This window comes from Homalodisca vitripennis, chromosome 1, assembly GCF_021130785.1.
Source record: "Homalodisca vitripennis isolate AUS2020 chromosome 1, UT_GWSS_2.1, whole genome shotgun sequence".
Taxonomy (NCBI): domain Eukaryota; kingdom Metazoa; phylum Arthropoda; class Insecta; order Hemiptera; family Cicadellidae; genus Homalodisca; species Homalodisca vitripennis.
In genome coordinates, this window is record NC_060207.1 from 118,579,687 (window position 1) to 118,602,864 (window position 23,178).

At 32.6% G+C, this 23,178-nt stretch overlaps 1 protein-coding gene across 2 annotated transcripts in view; it reads left to right on the plus strand.

Annotated features, from left to right (window-relative positions):
* Positions 1–10,384: 10,384 nt before the first annotated feature.
* LOC124370385 (nocturnin) overlaps positions 10,385–23,178 on the plus strand; it is a 33,620-nt gene continuing 20,826 nt past the window's right edge. The window contains exon 1 of one of the 2 annotated variants that reach the window (XM_046828672.1): positions 10,385–11,146. In XM_046828672.1, coding sequence (XP_046684628.1) covers positions 10,950–11,146 — 197 coding nt within the window. In that variant the 5' untranslated portion in view covers positions 10,385–10,949. Of the gene's footprint in view, positions 11,147–17,198; positions 17,356–23,178 lie in introns of those variants that run through there. The other variant, XM_046828677.1, reaches the window with a different exon arrangement.

A 23,178-nucleotide genomic window follows, 5' to 3' on the forward strand; every position in this document is an offset into this window, starting at 1 on the left:
CATCCACTGTTTCAAGATCTATAAACCAAATTTTGACTGATGCTGTTAGCGTCTTGTAACCCCCAGCTAATTGCATGTCGGCATTCAAGGAAGTTCTAAGTGTATCGGAATCGGGTGTTTGTGCAATTTCACATTCTGTTTATTCCCTCTGATCACATGAAATCTTTTACTTCACTATTTTGTCATAAGTACAACGTGTTTAGTCTTATTTTATTATTTTTTTATAAACATTTTCCTATATTAAAGTTAACTGAATTTAATTGCTCATTGGAAACAAAATTAATAGTTGAAAAGCCTTCTCGAACCAATAGTACCATTAAATACACCTGCGAAGCTCTTGGGTCATTATACTTCAGAGGCCACGCTACGGTCCTTCGAAAGGAGTAAAATTGACCAGCCTTCTGTATTCCTTTCCATTGCATAATACATTACTAAATGAATTTAGTTTTTTTGGTATCAAATAATTACTCGTATTATTACGAGTAATAGTTTTCAACCATACATTTTTGTTATATATGTAAACATAAATTGCTAATAAATAAAAAATTAATAAAAATTCAGTAAAAGGCAAATTAAATTAACATTGACAAAACTTTTCTTTTTCTTAAAATTTGAATCAATTTCCCAATACCAAATTGCAACCAATTCTCTCATGAAAATGTTTAACAGGGTTTTTATAAAAATATACTTATAGTTGAATCGTATTAGGGGCAACTTTTTGGTCAGTCTATGATAAAATCCTATAAATCTTGATCAAATCGTATGATAAAAAGTGCCGTAAGCACACGTGCTAGAACGCTTGGGTCAGCGAGAGTTCGTTATACTCCAGAGGTCACGGTCCTCCGAATAGAGTAGAATTAGCAAATTATTCAAGGTTATATTGGGAGAAAATTGGAAGGCGATTATGTTTCTTTTTATATGGAATCATGGTGAAGATCTCTTTCAAGAATGTCTACACGCTTTAAACACTTTTACAATACAAAAATGTACTTGCTAACATTCCCATAAAATTCTTATTTTCTTGGATATAAATGTTTTATTTTAAGAGTTTTGTTCTAAAATGAAATTAAGACACAGACACAAAGCAGTATTTTAATTATAGCATTAGCCACGCCACTCATATAAAAATTACTTCTGGTTCAAAAACATTAAGATGTTCCGATAAAATAATGAAGCAACGTTCGAATAAATCAACAAATAAAAACAATTATTCTTTCCTCAAAATGATTCAAAATTCATATCTAAACTTTATTCTGGACTTCGGAAAATCAATTCGATCATGAGAACAGTATTCAAACGAATTTAAAATTCTAAGATTTATATTCCAAATCCCTAACACTTTTGTACATAAATTCAACCAACATTAAATGTGTGTTGATTTGTACAAATTGGGAATCACAGCCATTTTATTACAAACTTCGCCTAAAAGTTGTGGAACCCGTAACTTCATGTCGACAAGCAAAATTTAAAAAGTTATATAACCAAAAAATTATATACTAAAATGTAAAACCAGAAAATCAGCTGTGACACTAAAACAGCAATCAATCAATTTAGTTATAATTTTTGGGAAATAACTGAATAATGACCAAACATCTAATACTTTTCGAAGTACCATACTACAGAGTAACTGGCCCTATTTGATACTGTTCATAGCGACGTAGAAACCCCTTTAGCCACTCACGCTATAAACATTCAAAATTAGCAGCTACTTATGTACTTTTCCTCTTTTAATTAGAATTAATTCAATTATATTATTTATAATAATATATACACAATAAAAATTAACTAGAAAATTGTTATACCATCAAGAGTAAGAACAATGAAAATCTAACAGATTGTAATTTAAAACAATACTGCAAACTGTACACCAACTAGTCCTATTTTTTAAATATTTTTGAATATTTTTAATCCTCACTTTCTTTTTTAATATACAAGCACTTACTCACGGTTTCACACGCAATTTCCTACTGAAAAACAGATATATCGTGGGCATTTTCTTTTTAAATTACATTGTAAACGTCCTTGAGTTAGGTAATAATCACTGAAAAATATTCCTATATTATGATCTATTTTGGTTTTAAGCGCAGTGTTTTGGGACCCTCAAGTCGAAGAGTGAAACAGTTTTTATAAGTACCGTGAAATAACTTGAAATTCTCTCCAATATTTCATGATAAACGAGTTTAGTAACAAATAAACTGTTTAAGGTTAGCGTGGAGGAATCAGTTATAATTCATTTAACATGCTTCTGATGTAATGAATAATGGGGGGCTCTGTCATTTTGATACTGAATTTAATTTGCATTGATTCCCCTACCTAGAATATATACATATTCGTAGGTCTAATAAGCCTGTTTCGGTCTAAAATGGTATACAAATGGCTATTACAGTTAATTTCGGTCTAAGATATTCTGGTGCCATAGTTGAGTTTGTTTAAAGGCCTAATTCAGTAAAAAGAAAACTAAGATGTTTTTTATAACAACCGTTAAATCTGCAGCAAAGATTATCTAGTAACTTTCTCTTTAATATCTGCACTTCACTAATGAATGATCAAGCACTGCATAGTTATTTATTACAATCTATCGTTAAAAGTACTAGAGAACTGTTAAAAGTAGTAAAAAGTTGTACATGTTTGTTAATAAGTTTAAAATAAGCAGTGTTGTTACTTTCAAGCTTACTATGCTTTCAATACTATAAACGTAAAGAAATTTTAGATATAACAGTACTTAAATTGTAATTATTGTGTTATCACATTAAAATATTTACAAAGAGCAGTTGTCTAGATAAACATATTTACCATCTACTGATTAAATCAAAAAGGGACCAGAAGTGACCAGGAGAGCTAAATTTTTTTAGCTAAAATTTAATTTTATGCATATTATATATATATATATATATATATATATATATATATATATATATACGTTTATGTATTGTTATTATATACATTTTTATTATATATATATATATATATATATATATATATATATATATTGTTTACGAATATACTACATTAGCACTTATGCACCACGACTTCGTATTCAACTTTCTCCTAAAACTCAAAAATTAGTTAACCATTAATAATAATAATAAACAAATGAATATAATAAACAACAAATTTTGTAATTAGCTATTATCCATACTATTATGTAAAATCGAACGGTGTCTTTGTGATCGTGTGTGAGTTGCGTTACTCAGTTACGTAAAAACTACTGGACCGATTGTACTGATATAGTACATGGTCATTCTTAGGGTACTCTGGTTATCATATAGGCCTATTCCTGTTTATAAAACCCCTCAGGGCTACGCCCTCTGATCTTGGGCACTCCTGGAATACTCCATTCTCCATTATACTTGTGGACTTGGCTATATTAGCAGATAGTAAATCAAGTCAAATGCCAGAATTATCAATATAATAATTTATACATATTTAAATAGGTGGTAGTAAATGTTTGTTGCCATGCATATATCAAAGCCAGTTACACTTTACAAATATCATGTTACCTTCAGAAGATTTTCTTTGCCTGGATTTTTTTTATTTGGAGTTTTAATTACTACAGTTACATGCCATCATTTATTACATCATAATTGTGTTAAGGTATTCAAAAAGCCATCATGAAATATTGGAAAGATATTCTAGAAATTTCAGAGGTATTTATAAAAACAGTTTAACTTTCCAACTTCAGGGCCCCAACTTTAAATTTAAATCTAAAATCGATCAAGAGGTTGTAATATCTTTCGGTGACTATTACTTATCTCAGGATTGTTTCGAATGCCATTTAAAATGAATGTGGTGTTTTCAAAAAGAAATTGCGTGCGAAGCCGCAGGAACTGCTTTTGTAGAATATTTATGAGTTTCCACATATAAATAAAATGTAAAATAAGGAGGAATACAGAATCATCTTACACTTAGACTGTGTGGTTGCGTAGATTTGAAGATTGGTTGAAGTGCGATTTCAACATTCCTTATTATTATTCATCCTTATTATTATTCAACATAATTTATTGATTTTAAAACAGGTCCAGAATTACAACTCCGCTGTTTATGGATCTAGATAAAAATAAAACGCGTTCTGCAATGCTTATAGGATATTTAAACTTTTTCCATCAACAACTGTGTGTATCTTGAACTGTTTTCAAGGTATCGGTTACATTTAAATCCCATAAAACTTCTCGGCCACTAGTGAAAGAAACGCTGTAAGAATATTAAACTTGGTACAACAATTATTCTTATATTTTGTAGAATTTGGCAGCCGCTAAATAAAAACAAAAACACAAAACTGAGTTATTTAATTAGAGAAAAATTAAAACTTGTTCCTGATGTTATTGATATTTTCTAAACGTTTTGTAATGAAAAGTTTTTGGTACCTTGAACTGTTGTCAGATATTTATTGCGTGTAAACCCCATACAAAATAAATTATTAATATTTCACTTAAACAAAATTTACGAACTTATTCCGACTAAGCTGGAAGGAATGTTTTACTTTCTTTCTCGTGTTTTGCTTGTGTTCTTTTATTCTAACTTTTAATCATTTTTGTCGTATATACACTATAAATAAATTTGTAATACTGCGTTTTTTATGGAATTATCTAAGAATTTTTTAGGTTTAACGTAATTTTAATGTTTTACCCTAGATTTACTATTTAATACAAATTTAACTATACTATCATTTTTTGATCCAGGAACGATTATCCTGTTTCATGTACTCTTGTTCATAATTGAGGGTACCCATTCTTTCTACGTTATGATTCAATTTTCTTAATCTCCTCTTTTAATTTGTTTCTCTAATCTGTAATGAGTAGTAAACTCCTTATTTGAAACTTTTTAGGCAGGTTTTATATACAAAATCAATCTCTTAAAAATTGTCGTTATAGTACCACTTCCAGGAAATTTCTGCAAAACAACACCACACATGAAACCCAGAATCCAAAATTACATCCCGTTCAAATGCATATGCTATATAACGTGACTTATGGAAACGATTGCTGTCTTAAAAAGAGCCCAAGCATGTAGAACTTGGTACACAAAATTTATGTTATAAACAGCCACTCCGTTTTAATATTGCACTATTCAAACTTTTAACAAATTCACAATTCCGTTACATAGGAAGAGGAAAAATGAAACATTTTCTGGAATGCTTATAACATTTCTTGAACTTTTTGTTATAAAAGTTTTGTTTTATTTAAAGCAATGTTCGAGATACGGAGTATATATAAATTCCATGAGAACAAATTAATAATATTTCAGTTGTAACAACAAAAAAAACAGGCAAAACCATGAATATATGATTATGACACATAATATTATAAGTGTGAAAGTTCTTATAATCTAGATATTCCTGACAATTTCATATTTAAAAATCAAAGAATACATCAGCGCACAAAAACATTTCAAAATGTGACTCTGTTTTGAATGAAGATTACTTTTCAGATACAATCTCTATTTTATAAAACACATGTTTGAACATTTTTCAGAAGTTTATTTTTATTTCCAAATGTCTTTCGTCTACAAAATGTAGTTATAAATTTAAAAAAATCTTTTTTGGAAGGTCGCACTAAAGAACTCTAGGAGAATCATTAGCTTGAGGATTGGGACAGAACAATACACAATCCGCAGGAATAACCAGTATGCTCAATTCATTTTTTATAAGTATTAGGAAAAGTCTGGAGCTTGTCATTAATCCAAAGAAACCTTAATTACTATATTCAACTAACATTGTTAAAGAGAAACAATATTCTTTCATCCATTGACCGTTTAAGAAATTCAAAAAATGTATCTTAAGAAAAATACATCTGTTGGTTGGGACGATATTCTAACTAACATTCTTAACTAATCAGCACACATATTATAATATAAACCTCTCTCCGATTTGATCAAGCATTTTCTGAAACATTAGGAATTCCCAAGTAAACGAAAGTAAACTATAAACTAGTCTTTTCTAAAAACTATTTGTAAAACTCATACTAACTTGAGTTGTTAGTTTTCTTTGTAAAAAAATATTTTGTCTCTAAGCAAGTTCGCTTTTCGAAAATGTTTTTCAACTCAAAGTGTTATTTATAATTTTATTAAGTTTTTAGGTATTACAGTCTATTAAAGTCTATTACAAGTATCTTGCACTTTGATCGCAGAGACCACAATATTCGCCTGCGTTGATCACGAAATACCACTCGATAAGGTGGTCTATTTTTTAGCTTTCGTTTCTCAGACCAAAAATTAAGCTGTCATCGATCTAACTGAGAGAGTGAGAGATATGTAATAGAGGAGTAGTTCAGGGATCTATTTTAGTCCATATACTCTTCTTATTTGCACAAGTGCAATAGGAAACAGGAATACTAGAGATAGAAATGTACTTTTTGCAGATGACATAATAATCACTTTAACTGAATTAAATAATGATAAGTCAATTATGAAATGAGACTTTTATGAAAACAAAGAACTGGTTTGAGATCGTTTTAAATTGAACTCAATAAAATATAAAATGATTAATTTCTATGTTACATCTTAAATAAAATATATGAAATATATTAAATGAATATTATAGAATTAAACCCCGCGGGATAGAGGAGCTCATAACATGTAGAACTATACTCAGGGGCACGGCTATTAATGAAAACCTAAATTGATGACTACGTCCAGAATTCTACGGAATAAACCGAGCTCGGCCAGTTATATACTGCGACTAATCTCTAATGTTGCTAATCTAGAGGCGCTAATGTCTATTCATTAAGGGAGGCATGGGATGTTCCTTTAGGTTAATTCTCACAACTCCTCAAAAACTATGCATACAAAAATATGCAAATTATGGTTTGGAGAGTCTTCAAATAAATGATTTACAACACTCACCATTTGATCTGCTTTTTATCTAATGTTTTGTATTTAAATCTTCGGAGCTAGTTCATTTTGCTGCATCGATCGATGGGTGTGCTTGTTTACAGTATTTCTTACATCATCAAAGCCTCTTTGAGCGAAGGCCATACTATTCTAGCCTAAGACTTTGCAATAGTTTGACAAAGAAACTGCAAGATGAAAAACTTCATAAGTTTCAATATAGACTTGAAAGATCGTCTCATTCAGCGATTGTATTGCTTTTTTGGGAGTAGCTGTTGTGATTTTAAGCGTTCGCAAGGTACACTAGGTAGTGTTAATAGCATAAAATTAACTATAAAATGTTTATATTCTTCTTAAATTTATCGTTATTATAGAAAAAACGAATGATTAACTAATCATAGTTTTAATGCAGAGATGCTGCAAATTGTACTGTGAACTAATTTGAGAGTAAAGCTAATTTCAACAGGAAAATCAAAATCGCTCATAATTGTCTGAAGATCGCCGTATGATTTCTAATGAAACTTGGTGTGCACATCAAGGCCGATTTCTTCCTACAGCTCTACAGCTGAAACAAACGGCAGAGCTCAGCGTTCATTAGATACATTGAACAGCACTACCGAGCAGCTGACACCTTGTATACAATGGAGGAAAATTATATTCTAATTCAATATGTCTCTTCCTGTATTCATAACGTAGTCTCAGACTGACCGACCAGCCAAATAAACTTTGTCTGTTTTCACTATCAGGTATATTTTCTCAACTATATGAAACATTTGTATTTAGACATTATCGTATAAAAAGTTAATACAATAAAATAGATATTGCAGAATACTTGTCATAAAATTCTCTAATAGTTAGTAGATAATAATTAAAAATCCTCTCCTGTTGATTTATTATAGACCACTGTGTTAGTTTAGTGTTAACAGATAGCTTACCTATGTTAAAGAGCTTTATATGCCCACAGTACTTAAATTCTTCTGTACGGTTATTCGTCCCCAACATCGTTTATTTTATTACTAGACATTATTCTGAAAGACATAAATTAAGTTTTTAAATATTCTGTTTGAAAACTACGTGAGTTCTCCAAATCAGTTAAGGCGAGTGCTCAAACATTGTGCAGGCTCAGAAATCCGCACAAGTTCTCCATCTGATTGGGAGTATACATGAGTTACGCACTCCTCGTCATAGAGTAATTTATTTCTTTGACTAAAATGATGTTTTACAAGACAGTTCTTTCATCTACACTACGTAAGGGTAAAATGTCTTATAATACCATAACGGTCTTTAACATGAAATTTATAATTTATTTCAGTAGGTGTAATATATTATTATTGTGATAATAGAAGCAGAGTGTCTACATTGTAACGGATAGCTATAATTAATCGTTTTGAACTAATTACTACGGAAAATGACTAATTTTTAAATGTTCCTTAATAACGTTTTAAAATCCCACATTGAGTAAATTCCTAATGGTTTTAAATGGTTTTAAAACGTAAAATGTATTAAAATAAAATGCATATCCAAATTGAAATAAGTAATCCTTTTTAACGAAATGTATTAAAATACTATATACAAGCTAAAATTATTGAAGTAGCTAAATTGATAAATATAAACAATATGTATTCATTATATAGTATAACTTGGTATCAATAAAATTAATATGTTTTGAAATTATTAAACCTCATTTTATAATTTAAGAAGTTACGGGAAGTGGAAATTGATATTTCAACATTTGATCATTATGAATGTAACAACTGGTTCAATTTTCCATCTCAACTTTTGTTATTAAATCGTTTTTTGTTTAAATATTTGCCAAAACTCCACTTGAACTCTGAACTAGAGAAGTATCTAGCTTGTACTGTAAACAACTTTGAATACTATAAAAATACTTATAACATAATTACATTAATTGTTTGCTTTTTAATGGAAAGAGTATAGACAGACTTGTTGTAACAGGTCCTCTACATATCAGACGATACGTGCTTTTCCCTGATGCACTGTCCAGCTCATCGCTTGTCAGGCTACAATTCCAACTAATCTCTTGGGTTTTTTGTTTAGTTCAATACACCTAAAAATTTCCAACTGAATTATCATATCTTCCTTTGTTTGAAGAGGTTGGGCAGTTCCAGAAACATGGCGTACACTCAAATATTGGTTAAATTTGAACCAAACTTTTAATGTACGGTGGTTTCGAGGTTGCTGATTCAATTTTGCTTTAAAACATCAATGTTAAAGATGAGGAGCTTCAACTTTGAAAAATGAAAGTATTTAATTTAGAACTATTCGCTGTTTGGACAGTTGTACTATTAACTGTTGCTTTCGTAAAAACATGAAGAATAATAATATAAAGTGCTTGATGGCAAACATCTACAAATAGTATTTAATACATCTTGTAAATTAGATCTTTCATAATTAATTCCAAAAATAACAAGGCCTTAATAAAGTGTCGATAGCCATTTTGTATATATATATATATATATATATATATATATATATATATTCATACACTACACAACACTGTTGTCTTATATAAATAAAAATGTATGTATAGTACAAATGTAATGTAATGGTATTATGCAGTATTATACAAGGTTTGCTAATAAGGTAGTTATCGTGTTCACAATCTCTCGTATTTTTTCAGATGGAGGAATTATAGTTTGGTTCCCATAGTTATTGCCTAACTATCTCGTATATTCACAAGTCTATTTTAATAAAACATTTTTTTAAAGTGTATATTTATATCAGAATACATCTAAAATTATCTAACACATCTAATTATTACCCAATCAATTAGGAACGAGGATAGAATAAGAAAATACACTTTCAATAATGTTGTTGGACAATTAATTTAGAATGTGAATTTCATGATAATTGGAAACACGATGTGTTAGTTACAGGTCATCGTAACAGGCCAAGCAATTTTTTTTATTTTGGGAAGTATTAAGTTTTTTATGTCTAGTACAGTATTTTTATAAAAGTTTATTTAAAAAATGTTAGACCCCCTCCATCTTCAAAGCCCTGATTTTTTTGTGGGTAAGTACTAAAAATATAAATATTGTTTCAATTAAAAATCCATCGATTTATAGCATTGAGTAACGTAAAGTTTAACAATTATTTAATAAAATAACAAGAGGAGGTTCATTCAGAAAAGCGTGTTTGTATTTATATTATTTTAATATAATCACATTTTTTCAGTTTTAAGTATCATGATATTTTTACGGTCTGTTGTATGAATACATTTTATTGTAATTCTGCTGTCTCGGAATAATTGTGTATACATTTGACTTTATTCTTTCGTAGAATAATACATTGTTGGAAGTATTTCTCAGACAAATAACTGTATGTCTATGCAAGTCTAGACAATCTATTCGTAAAGGTCGTAGCTATCTTATCACCGGTCTTAATTACACTGTTGTAGCTAATGGCATCTTCTGGGGGGAGGCTTTTATAGTTTGAACTCTCTCATCGCAGAAGCAATTATAGTTCCGCGTGATAAAACCTGATTGGAGAAGCCCTCCACTCCTCTTTGGTTGTTCGTCACGGGCCAAAGTCCATTACTCGATCGAGCACGAGGGTCCCCGCATCAGTGCAGTCGGTTGCCGGTGAGCGTGAGCGTAGGTAGCCATCAGCTGTTCGTCACAGCCACCCACAACTGCTTATTTTCGCTTTACACGTCTTTGTTTTATACTTAGCAACACGACAACCAGTGCCAACACCAGAGCTCGTCATACATTCCCGCGAAATTTCAACAGCTGTTCAGTGCACGTTACGTTGTGATCGAGTTCGCACGAATAAGTATAACTAGTGAAAGTCGGATCGCAAGCAATATTTTGTCGAGTGCTGAGAAACTGTGCTGTGACATTTTTGAAGAAGTGAACATAAAGAACTGTTGGTTTTAAGAATTATATAAACAATTTTTGTACTTCGTGTACAATTTTTACACTGCGGACTTTAAACATTTTCTCTAGGTTGGTTTTTCTAAAATATATGTTTTATTATTTTCACGAACTTTTTTAAATATTTAGAATAGATTGTTCCCCTTGTAAATTATTTTGTGATCTATTCCGACCTCGCCAACTCAGTTTCCCGGGTAGTGCTTCCTAGACCCTATCACGGAACCTCTAATGAACTCTAGGCACCTAAGGAAGGTGCCCTCTCGGCTGCTGAAGACGGCAGTGCGTCCTCGCCCGGTGGAACCTCCCGTCCCGGAGTTCCGTCCCCCGACTCCCCGAATGGTTCTTGAGACTCCACGTTTCCCCTACGGGATCCCAGAAGAGATGCTCTACGCCATTTACTCGCCGAAGCCACCGCCATTGTGCCCGTATGTATTTCTGAGCCTATTGTGCTACAGTGCAGATCTAATCTCGCCTAGGTTAAGGTGATCCCTGGTGTCACGCCTATATAGTCAGATATTCTGGGTACATGTATCTCTAGATGTCATGTCCACACACACGCAATGCTACAACCCGCTCTTCAAGCGGCTTATCCTCACCAGGTAATCTAGAGTAGCCGATTCTTGTTACAGTATTTACGGGCACATTAAAAAAAAAAAAATACAAACGAGGTTTTTTAATCAAAAACGCAATAAAATTAAATAACACAATAGGTTTAGTTAGTTTTTTGATTGAACAAATAAACCTCATCAATGTTGTAACTATATAGAAATAGTTTTCCATTTCAAAAAACAGGTTTATAACTTTAAATTCTATTAAAGAGCTAAAAACATACATAACATTTTTTCGACTCGTAACTTACGATGCACATAAATTACCTTTTACTATTAGACGAAATACGGATTTTTGAAACAAAATCCTAAGTGAGCTGAAAGCTAAACAGCCAGTTCTGTATTGAAATGATAAAACATCGTATTTGCTTTTTCTTTTTTTTGTAATAAATGTTTTGATGTGTCTTACATTACAGGTGCCGATTTTTAGTCCTGTCCTGTATGTCCCATTATGTTCTTTTTGTCAGGGAAACTTGTTAACTTTATGAACAGATCAATAAACATTACTCAAAATCCGTAGTATATTTTAAACTGTCCCTTGAAAATAAAACTTTTAACAATTGCGTAAACAAAAATAATTAGTAATATGGTTCGACATCCAATGTTGTTATGAGTCATAACTATATATATTGCGTCGGTCCGGCAGTTGATTGATCCAAGCAGGACATAAAGAAATTTAAAGACTAATTATTAATATTTATAAAATAACATTGTTTCTCAGCAAATAGCAAACATGAAATTATTATCTTTTGATTCCAAATTGTTTTCGGTGTATTAATAGAAAATGGGTCAAATATAATTATAAATACCATTCAACTCTCGGTCTTCGCAAAGTTTATCACTAACACTGTTAGTGGCGGAGATTGCTGTTAAATGACTATTAAGAAGTTCCACCCGCATATCTATTTTTACAAGCTGAGGTAATGGTTACTAATTTTGGGTTGCTATCTAACCCATTAACCTAATGACTAAGTCCGAGATCTTCAAAAATAGTAATGGTGTATCGGTTTTGGGAAAATTCCTAATCGTTTTGAACATTAGCGCGTTTCGCTGAAAACAACTCTTCTAATCTGTTTCAACCTTTTACTTTATAAACTGCTTCTTTTGTCAACAAAGGAAGTGATAAAGTAATAATACAAAATCATTAAATATGTAAGCTAAACATGGCTTTTTATTTAAAAAAACTTTCTTCGTTTTAATATATGTTTAAAATATTCAGAAACAGGACGAGAATCTCGAAGACATACATCAGTAAAATATCACAGTAATGCGTGTTGGAGTTCTAATCACTAATGTAATCTTTACGTTTTATATTCTATAAATGTTTTAGTCGGTTCTCCATTTATAGCCACCTCCCCCCCCCCATCCACCCGGATCATCTCTTAGATATATATTAAAATAGTCCTTCCTAAAACTGTACGTAGTGGTGATTTTATGCAACAATACAATAAATAACCTTGTAATCTTTTGTGTAGATTAAACGTGAACTAAGATATTTACAAATGTCTGAGAAGTAGGACCACAACGTGATTTTATCTCTAACGTGAAAGGGGTGCCTTAAAAGGTTATAATACTGACGTAACGCTGTGAGTGGTGCATTAGTGATGCTCTCTTCTGATATAACAAGTGATAACAAACTCATCTGTTCCAAGCTCGACAGCAAGAGTACAAACTTAACTGTTTATCTCTAACGTGAAAGGGGTGCCTTAAAAGGTTATAATACTGACGTAACGCTGTGAGTGGTGCATTAGTGATGTTCTCTTCTGATATAACAAGTGATAACAAACTCATCTGTTCCAAGCTCGACAGCAAGAGTACAAACTTAACTGTTTATCTCTCCAACGTAACGTTGCTTATGGGAGCCCCATGACAGCACAGATTACCTGGGGCATGAGGCCCGTGTGATTAACGTCACCACTAAATATTTGTGTGTGTCAGTAGTGTAGCCAGACGTACTGGTCGGGGGGGAGGGGGTTGGTGATATATTAACTTTTAACACTAATTATCCAGTAAATGGCATATACTTAAGTAGCTATTCCTTTATATAGGCCACGCGTGACCATTTTGCCAATTATGTCAAATTATATAGTTTTTGTGATAAATAAAAAACAAGTTTGAATGGTTGAAACTACTTTTAATTACCAACAGATTGTGTGTTGTATGAATCTCAACATAAAAAGAACTTTTTTTATAATTTAAATGCATATAAACCTTAACATAAACGCCATATTAGAGGTAAAGAGCAGTAATTACTAATATTACTGTATTTATCCGACCGTAACAACTTTTTAAGCTGTGAACAATTCCTCTATCATTTTACTTTTTGCTCTTATACCATTTCGAATTCAGAGATTTTTCTCACGAGTGTTTGTATTATAGTAAGAAATTAAAAACCATTTTTATATCCATACTACCCATGTCCAATATACATCACACGCGTGGACAAATTGTGAATGATAACATCTGTTTTGTATAATTTATGAAATGTTGGGAAGGGCGTTATATCTCCATAACCCCACTTTACGACTACGTCCCTGGTGTGAGCTAGGGTTGGGGCAGGGCAGGGTTCTAAACCGGTCGACAAGCTCTCCCTAGTTGACGCAGCTGATGGTCTGGCCCGCCAGCTGTGGGCGCGTCTGGCCCACTCGTAAACACGTCAAAGCCCCACACCCCGGGGCCGGGGTAGATCTATTCTCACGGTATAAACTCTTTGACACTACCCTAAATCAATAGTACTAAATCTTATTAGTGTATACTCGCTTATTGCGTTTTACTAGACAGCAATATTATAGTGACTAGAACAATTCTTTATATTGTATAGTTAATTAGAATGTAACCATTATTTACAATAATTCGTATTTTGTCGACACAACTCATAAACTTCCAGAACAATAATAATTACGTCCTGATCAAGGCACCCGGGATTTACCATGCGTGATTGTGTGCGTTACTTTCTTCCCTTCTTTCACCAGATTGATATCATTGGTTGTGTTCTTGCTCGCGACGATGGCCTTGCTCCGAGAACACAAGCAGTTACTTCGTGTGTTCGTACCTGAGTGGCTGGCGTTGTGCAGAACTTTTAGAAACTGTACTTTTGTGCTATATCCTAAAATATTATATAGTATGCGAGCGTGCCTTTGTTTGTTTGGTTTACATTCACACGTAAACTATTCAACCGATTGTAATGAAATTTTACATAGACATACTGTCCTAGGGATGACTGTAAGCCTATTCTTATTTCGAAAATCTCTCTGGGCTACCCCCACTGGTCTTTAAAGCAGCGAAATATCCCATCTTGGTCTCTAAAGTTGTGAAATATGAATTAAAAGAGCATATCTAGTGTAATTAACTGTTCTGTCTAAACATTGTTTATTATTTTAAATTTGTTTATATTTATAGTACATCCTATAAGGAATAACTATTCTTTTCACAACGTTTTAGATTTCAGCTATTAGGTAGGCTAAGTACTAATCTACCTTAGAAAATTTCCTAAAACATAAGATGGTCAGAATTTGACCCCGAAGACTCCCTTTGAAATAGGACAGATTTATGAATGTTCAAAACTGGATGAAAGTTCGCTAGACTGTGCTTTTGAACTAATGTACCAATTTCAGCTCTAAATGTTCTAAAATATTAACAGTGGTTTTAAGTTTATAAAAAACAAACGCCTAGTGTCATTGTTAATTTACTTTTACTTTATAAATATAAAGACTAATGATAAACACATCTTAGTTCGCTTTTGACAGAAGTAGGTTTCTCGGAACTGTAATATATATTTTCTTGATCTGGAAACAAGGCAAAATCAAACATGGAGCAAAACATACTAAGAACAAATTATATTACAAGCCATAAATATAAACTTGTTGATGTATTTTCTTGACCGTGGCAACAAGGAAGTACAATTTACTGTGTACACAAAAGTACTACGAAATTGTGTGCGAAGCCGCGGGTAACTGCTATCATAATATTTGTTGGTCGTGTTTGCCACGGTATTTAGTGAATAAGATATATTAGGCTTTTAGATGTTGTTACTTCTACAACTAGAATAAGGTTGTTTGACAGTAGATATCGGTTGAACAGTCTAATCATAACCGATTCTTCAGAATCCTCTTTTTCCTTATAAGTTTCGCCGTCTTGAGTTCAAAGCTGGAAATAGGTATAAAGAAACAAAAACCAGATAACAACTTGGTTAAAGTTGTGATATGTTTATTGGGAATATTGGAACAAATAGTTAGGCGTTTGGAGTGTACAGTAAAACAACCCTTACAGAACACCCAAGAATAAAGATATTGTAAGATTTCAATGTTCCAAATTCGAAAGTGTTGAAAAGGTTCACTAATACAAACGGACACCATCAGATCGATCTGTTTCACTGCTATTAGGAAACATCGGTTGTTTAATAAAAAACATTTCTCTGTTACAAATAAATAGAGAACAATTTATTTTTGTTTCTGATATTTTCCAATTTAAAAATTCGTAGAAGACAAGGCTTGAGTAGAAGCAGACGACAAATTTAATAATCCATGGTGCTTGTTTATTGTTTAACCAGAAAACGAATTTGTTGACAGTGCAGGTAATTCCCCTTGATGAAAATACCTAGGAAACACTGAATAAAGCTGTACATCCTTTGTGAGCTTTAATGTATTGTGGTCATGTTTGCCTGTATTCAAGAGTCAAGGGGTGTTAAGAGGGCAAAGGTTACAACTTTGCCAAACACTCACATAGGCCACACTACTTATATGTGAACATTTATAAAAGGTTTACTGTCGCATTCGTATGCCAAGAGATTGTCGACAAACACAGCTTGTTCTAGCTCTTTTAAAATGGACAATATCGTCTACTTTACTCGATCTGGAGAGCGGTCATGAAGGATTATATATATACCCTTACCAATCTACAAATTCCCACATCTGGTCGCATAAGAATCTACTATACAAATATTGCTTCAAGAACCTTCATGCAGAACTATAAGCGAATAAGTAATAAAATTACGAGTGTGACCGTAAATATATTTATAACATAAACGTTTTCAATTTCCTTTAATTGGCTTATAATAAATGACGACCAATAAACAGAACATTATTTTTAAAATGGAAAAGATTAATGTTATAGATTCTGTAATTTGAGTTACTTTTATACTCGTATCAGTCCTAGTTGGTCATGTTACAGACAAAATAAATAGTTTAATGTCAAAGAGACAAAATGCCTAATTTATGGTATGTGTATGAAAAATTATTTAAGAAATCAAGATTTTGCCAACAACAATCAAATTTCAGAAAAGTTAAATTATGTATATAGAGGTGGATTACTTCCGGTTATATTGTCTTATTCATTATCAGAATAACTTGAAAGCGTATCCGACTGAGATCCGAGATCAGTGATTGTCCACAAGTGGATCATTATTGTTGGCCATCCTTTTTTTATTTGATCTTGAGAACTATTGTTCAAAGATATTCTCAAAAACAACAATATGTACTTATGATCCTTCTTTATGTTGTAGAGCTTTGTCTTTACAAGTGTAAACAAACCAGAACAACCACTTTAGATCAGCACTTATCTCTGTGTTTGATTTGTCACTGAGATAACATAAGAGTAGTTACCTCTTGTATTTTTCCTCCTGACTGTTTTTAGTGAAGCAGACATGTCAAGTGGATGTATGCACCTGCACTAGGATAATCTTTTTGTCAGTTTGGTTTGCCTTAGCAACCGAAATATTGACAGATTTGGCTAACGATTTGGAAGGAACCCAACTTCGAAACCTGGAGTCCAAAATAGTTCTCCCCTCCGCGACAACTGTGACCGCGAAACGCCCTGTGCTGTGGCGGAAGAGAATCAGGGAGACGGTCAGTCTTACTTTTCACCGGTCAGTTTCGCTGTACGTATGAAACGCTGTCTCGCGGCAGAATGGCGATACTAACAGTTGGTCGGTGACAGTCTGCGGCCAAGGTCAAGGTCACAAGTCGGGGAGGGGAGATAGCAGTACCGATGTTGCCCGCGCTCAGAATCATCACGCGCCGAGTTATCAGGTAAATTACTTTCAATTACCATTACATGTTTCGCTTCGAAGCGACCAAACAACTCTAGACGTTGCTAACAGTAAACCATCTCAACTGGCGAGTCGGTGGTTAATCTGTTGACCTCGTCTGTTATCTAGTTTCGAGTGCATCGGTGTTACTAGAACCGATTAGATAAACAACTAAACCCGCTCGGATCGCTGACCTGACCTGTGGCGATTGCCAAGTTACTTTGAGACATCTATCGTTCAGCCAAGACATACAGTATAAGTTAAATACAAATATTAGAACGTAGTTTAATTTCATAGTCATTTGAACTACTCCTTTATTTAGTTTTCAGCGTCGAGTGTGTAAGTTGCATCTTGCTGGTTGTTCGTCATACATAATAATTATACCTGAGGTGGTGCCTGTACTTGTAAACAATCGAGGTTTATTAATTTGATCCATCGTAAATGACTTCCTACTAATGGATCGGTTTAAAAAAAATCCATTTTGGATCTTATGGAATTTAATACATCAATAAATTGCATTTACGGTATAGCATTTTTTTTTCTTTAAATGAAACCGATTTCAATACATTATTAGGAATATGATAACTACAGGAAGTCAGGAAATATGTAAACCTATCGATTTTGCTATAATGAAAAAGAACGTTACGTAGTAATGAAAGTTTTGCCCAATGAACCTACAGTTCGCCGTTGCGACTGTCCAGCACATTTATGCCTCTAGGAAGAGTATTTTTACTCGTAGCAGCGGGCCGGGCAGACTCAGTTGACAAACACTAAGGCAGGTAAACATTGGAGGAGAGGTGATCAATATTCAAGGTCGGCGAGAGAGAGAGTAAATTGTTGAGACCACGGTAGGCCAGGGCCGTAGTAACTGGATGGGCAAGTGGGGCTCACTATGCCTAAGAATACCTCTGTTAAGGAGATAACAAGTGCCATATATTTATAACAAATTTTGAGTGTTAAATAAGGAATTTAAAACATCGGAAATAAAAATCTGCTGTTTAACAAATAGGAAAAAGAACGTGTGTTCTTTTGGTCAAAGATAGTTCAAAAATTTAAAGTCTGAAATAGACTTTACTTATTTGGCGGCCGAGTCTTGCTTATCTCAATTTCACCTTATGTGTATTGAAATACAGAATAATTGTCAAATCTTGACATTAACTTAAAGAAAGACATTAGAAATGGTCAAATATTTATATATATATATATAACCACCTTAAACCCAACTTCATAGCAAAATAACGATGAAGATATTCTTGTACAACTAATACCTACAGATTACACAAGGTTTAATCATATTCTAATGATGGAAAGGGCTTAATTCAGTACTTACAAGTGCCCTGACGGTCTTGTGTAAGTATCGTGATGGTAAGTTTTTTAGGTTTAGGATTTATATATATTTATGTTTTATATATATATATATATATATATATGAAATCTAAAAAAACTTGTAACCAACTTAAAAGATTAGAAATTGGGATATAATTTAAAATAATATGACATATCCAAATGTGTGTACATAAAAGAGATTAAGAAATAGTGGCGGTGTTTACCCACGCTACCCCTATATATTAATGGAACTTACATTTCTAATCCTTCATGCCAACTAAAACCCCCCCTGATATCATGATGTTCTACTAAAAACCATAGGTTCATGATGAAAAAAAGATATACCCCAAATTTCACATTTAAAGTATTAATAGACACGTTTTTAAGTCCCCTTCCAGCGGAAGAATTCATGGAACAGCTTTACAAACTTTTACTCTTAAAAAAACCAAATAAAAAGATTTAACACAACTGTCAAAAACCTAATGCATAATACATAAAAATAATTTTATTTTTTGTGAAAGTTTTATATAGCTTTAAACTTTGAAATGTATCAAGAAGCCTCTGCTGTTAATTTTGAATGATACTTCATACACATATGATATTTAAAAAATGTACTATTACTGATAATGTTTATGCACCTAATTCATAAATGAAATTCCCCAAGAAGTGTTAATATCTTGATAAGGTGATAATACCTGCCGATTTATATATATATATATATATATATATATATATATATATATATATATATATATATATATATACAGGGTGAGTTTTTTAAAGTGATCCAATAGCTAACTTTTTAATTACACGACTTAGCACCACACTTTAAATTTGGAACTTGCTCAATTTTAAGTTTCACTCAGGGATACACTTTCAAATTTTTTGAAGATGGCCGCCATTTTCCAATATGGCGGTCAACTTTAAAATCTCTTATGGAACACCCTGTATTTTATGTTGTTTTTAGATTCTACTCAACAAAATAATACATTTTTGCTTTTGAGAGTTTTTCAATATCTCTAATGGTTCAGGAGCTACGTGGACTGGAAGTTTTCAAAATTTTTGCCAATATGGCGGCCAACTTTAAAATATTTGATGGAACACCCTGTATTTTATGTTGTTTTTATATTCTACACTACAAAATAAGACATTTTTGCATTTTAGAGTTTTTCTATATCTCTAATGGTTCAGGAGCTACGTGGACTGCAAGTTTTTATCATCAGTCCGAAAAAATCCGAAAACTTGCAGTCCACGTAGCTCCTGAACCATTAGAGATACAGAAAAACTCTAAAATGCAAAAATGTCTTATTTTGTAGTGTAGAATATAAAAACAACATAAAATACAGGGTGTTCCATCAAATATTTTAAAGTTGGCCGCCATATTGGCAAAAATTTTGAAAACTTCCAGTCCACGTAGCTCCTGAACCATTAGAGATATTGAAAAACTCTCAAAAGCAAAAATGTATTATTTTGTTGAGTAGAATCTAAAAACAACATAAAATACAGGGTGTTCCATAAGAGATTTTAAAGTTGACCGCCATATTGGAAAATGGCGGCCATCTTCAAAAAATTTGAAAGTGTATCCCTGAGTGAAACTTAAAATTGAGCAAGTTCCAAATTTAAAGTGTGGTGCTAAGTCGTGTAATTAAAAAGTTAGCTATTGGATCACTTTAAAAAACTCACCCTGTATATATATATATATATATATATATATATATATATATATATATATATATATATATGAGGTGTATTGTACTTATTACAACAGGCATTACACCGGTGCAACTGTAATGAAAGTCGGTTTCTTGTTTCCTCTCCTTAACAAAGCCGAGCGGAGTTCTTCAATTATTCTAAAGAAAAGTTTCCGACCAATGTAGCCTGACTTGACAGCTAAGGGAGTTTATTCCTTCATTGTTTACTCTTTCTCTACAGAGGCCGTACTTAATGTATTTACAAGGTCGATAAACCACCCCTTATCTTCTCTCAAGAGGACATTAAAAAAACTTAAAGCAGTGTTCATGAATTAATTTAATTTTTTAAGTAGTTTTGTTATTTTGTTTCTTTGCCTAAAATAGATGGGTAGAGCACAAATGTACCATTTATTTTAAACGAGGAGTGCATTATGTGACAGATTAAATGAAATAATAAAAATTTAAATCCAATACAATTTATGCAAAGATTTAATCTTATTTATGAAAATAACTCCATTTAATAATATAGTTACTATATTTTTGAAATAAAATAATAATATTCCTTTCAAAAGCCATTTCACACTTAACATCAAGTTGGATATGATGTTATAATAATATTTATAAGAAATAATTAAAAACTAGATTGAAACGGATGGCTCATAAGCTAATAAAATGGCTAAGCAGCTAGGCAGGATGGTCTTCGGAAATGATAAACCGTCCATGTAGGGAAGTTGGTGCCACCTCTGAAGGATAAAGAGTGTGACCTTAGGTTTAGACTGTGATTTTCTTGTCCGTTGATGTCTTATTCTTCACCTTTGGCATCTGTTCATGATCTGATCTTTCGCTAAGGAAGTCCGAGTATACAGTAATGTTCACTGTTATCGTGGAACCTCCACCAGGGGTGGTCGCCAATTCGTGAAGCTTCCGAAACGACCTGTCGTTATCAGGTCTACCTCAAACCGGTCCTGGTCTTGTCTGGTCCGGATACTATACGTAAGCTTCTCCTTCAACTCTACTGGTTACAGCAGGCTCTAGTTTCGGTAGGGTAGTATGAGTGAAGTGGGTCTCAGGGACATTTCACAAACAACAAAAGGTTATCTGATGATATCCCTGTGGTACCCAACTTGTTTCCGGATATGGTTCAAGAAGGCGGATGGAGTGCGGATATGAGGATTGTTTATCCCATTAAGACATTATTAACCTCCACTGCTGGCAATGTGTTTGACATCGACATTAGGTTGCTACCGACGCCTCTGTTGAAAAACTCGTAAGGAAGAAAAAAAACTGCTAGTAGTTTATAGAAATCAGCCATTAGCTTTGCGGATATTTTAATCAAGCAATTGAAGTTTTTTTCCCCATTTCCATCCAACAGATGTAAAAAAACATTGTAAACAGGACACAAAGCTGAAATACAGAGGTCTTGTCCCAGTATTAAGTGAAGATGTAATTTTTTGTATTTAGGGTTGAACAATTATCAAACGGCATCCTTTTAGGACAATGAATAAAACTATATGACGGAATATCGAAAGACCCAAAGTCTTACTAATTACTCCAAACAAGTAGCTTCATCACATGTGGTACTAAGTCACAAGATAAATAATGTCATGAGTGTACTTAGTTTGTTTACAAATTCGTTTATTTTGAGATTTTCTCGTTCGTCCCGCCATCATGGGTACTCCTAAGACCAATGTAAACATGTTAGGGGTTTATTGTATCTTAAAATTTGACCGTTTAATCCTAGAATCAATTGAGCTTATTCTAAAATAGAGCTGAGTTCTGGCTCTTAATAATTTGTAACATTGAACATAACACTTATTGGTATATTAATTATATACAACACAATCAGAAGCATTTTATTCGAATTATTTAATAGTTTTATGTGGAGATTGCCTTCACTTTCTTTCAGCTTAAATTTAAAATTCATAATTTTAATTGCATCAATTGTGCACAGAGAAAGTAAGGAACTTACATATTTTTTAACAGAGTTGGGGTTTGTTTTTGTTTCTTTTTCGGTTCAAAATGGTCAGTTGTGAATCTTAGATGAACTATTATTACCCCATGCTCTTAAGTGTTAGGAAAGAAACAAAATAAAAATGTATGTTAAGTATAAGTAATATAATTAACATTAAGTGATATAAATGTTTCTTTTATAGTATACTAGCTTGTTCCCGTGGCTTCGCACTATTTCGTGAGCTTGGCCCGTGCATGAGCATTTCTGGTTCAAGTGAATTTCCAACGCCGATTTAGAGTTTGCCTTGTTGCCACGATCAACAAAATCTGTAAAAAGTGTATCTTTATATTCAATGTACCCGTATATGTAGGTACTTTATTCTAAAGTGGTCTAACACTCAAGCTTTAAGTTCATCCAGAAATTTATTTTAAAGACAAATATACATAATAACTTAGCCCCTTCAAACAGTGTTAGGCTATTATACGTTACTGTCTCGTAATTGCAGTTTATAATGTGCAGGAGCTTTGAAAATTTTTATCTTTTGCAACGCTGCCTGGTGGCGACTTACATCAATGGGCATAGCTTATAAACCTTCTCCGTGGAAAAATACATATACATATTAATTTTCATAATGATCGGTCATATAGTTTACGATTCCATAAAGGACAAACACACAATCATTCATATATATATATATATATATATATATATACTAGCGGGCCCGGCGCGCTTTGCTGCGCATTTCAATAATTTTTTGCAAAAGTTGCCCGCGGCTTCGCACGCAATTTCCCGTTGAAAACAGTACACTATATTCACTTATTCTTTTTCTATCACATTCTAAACATTGCTGAGATAA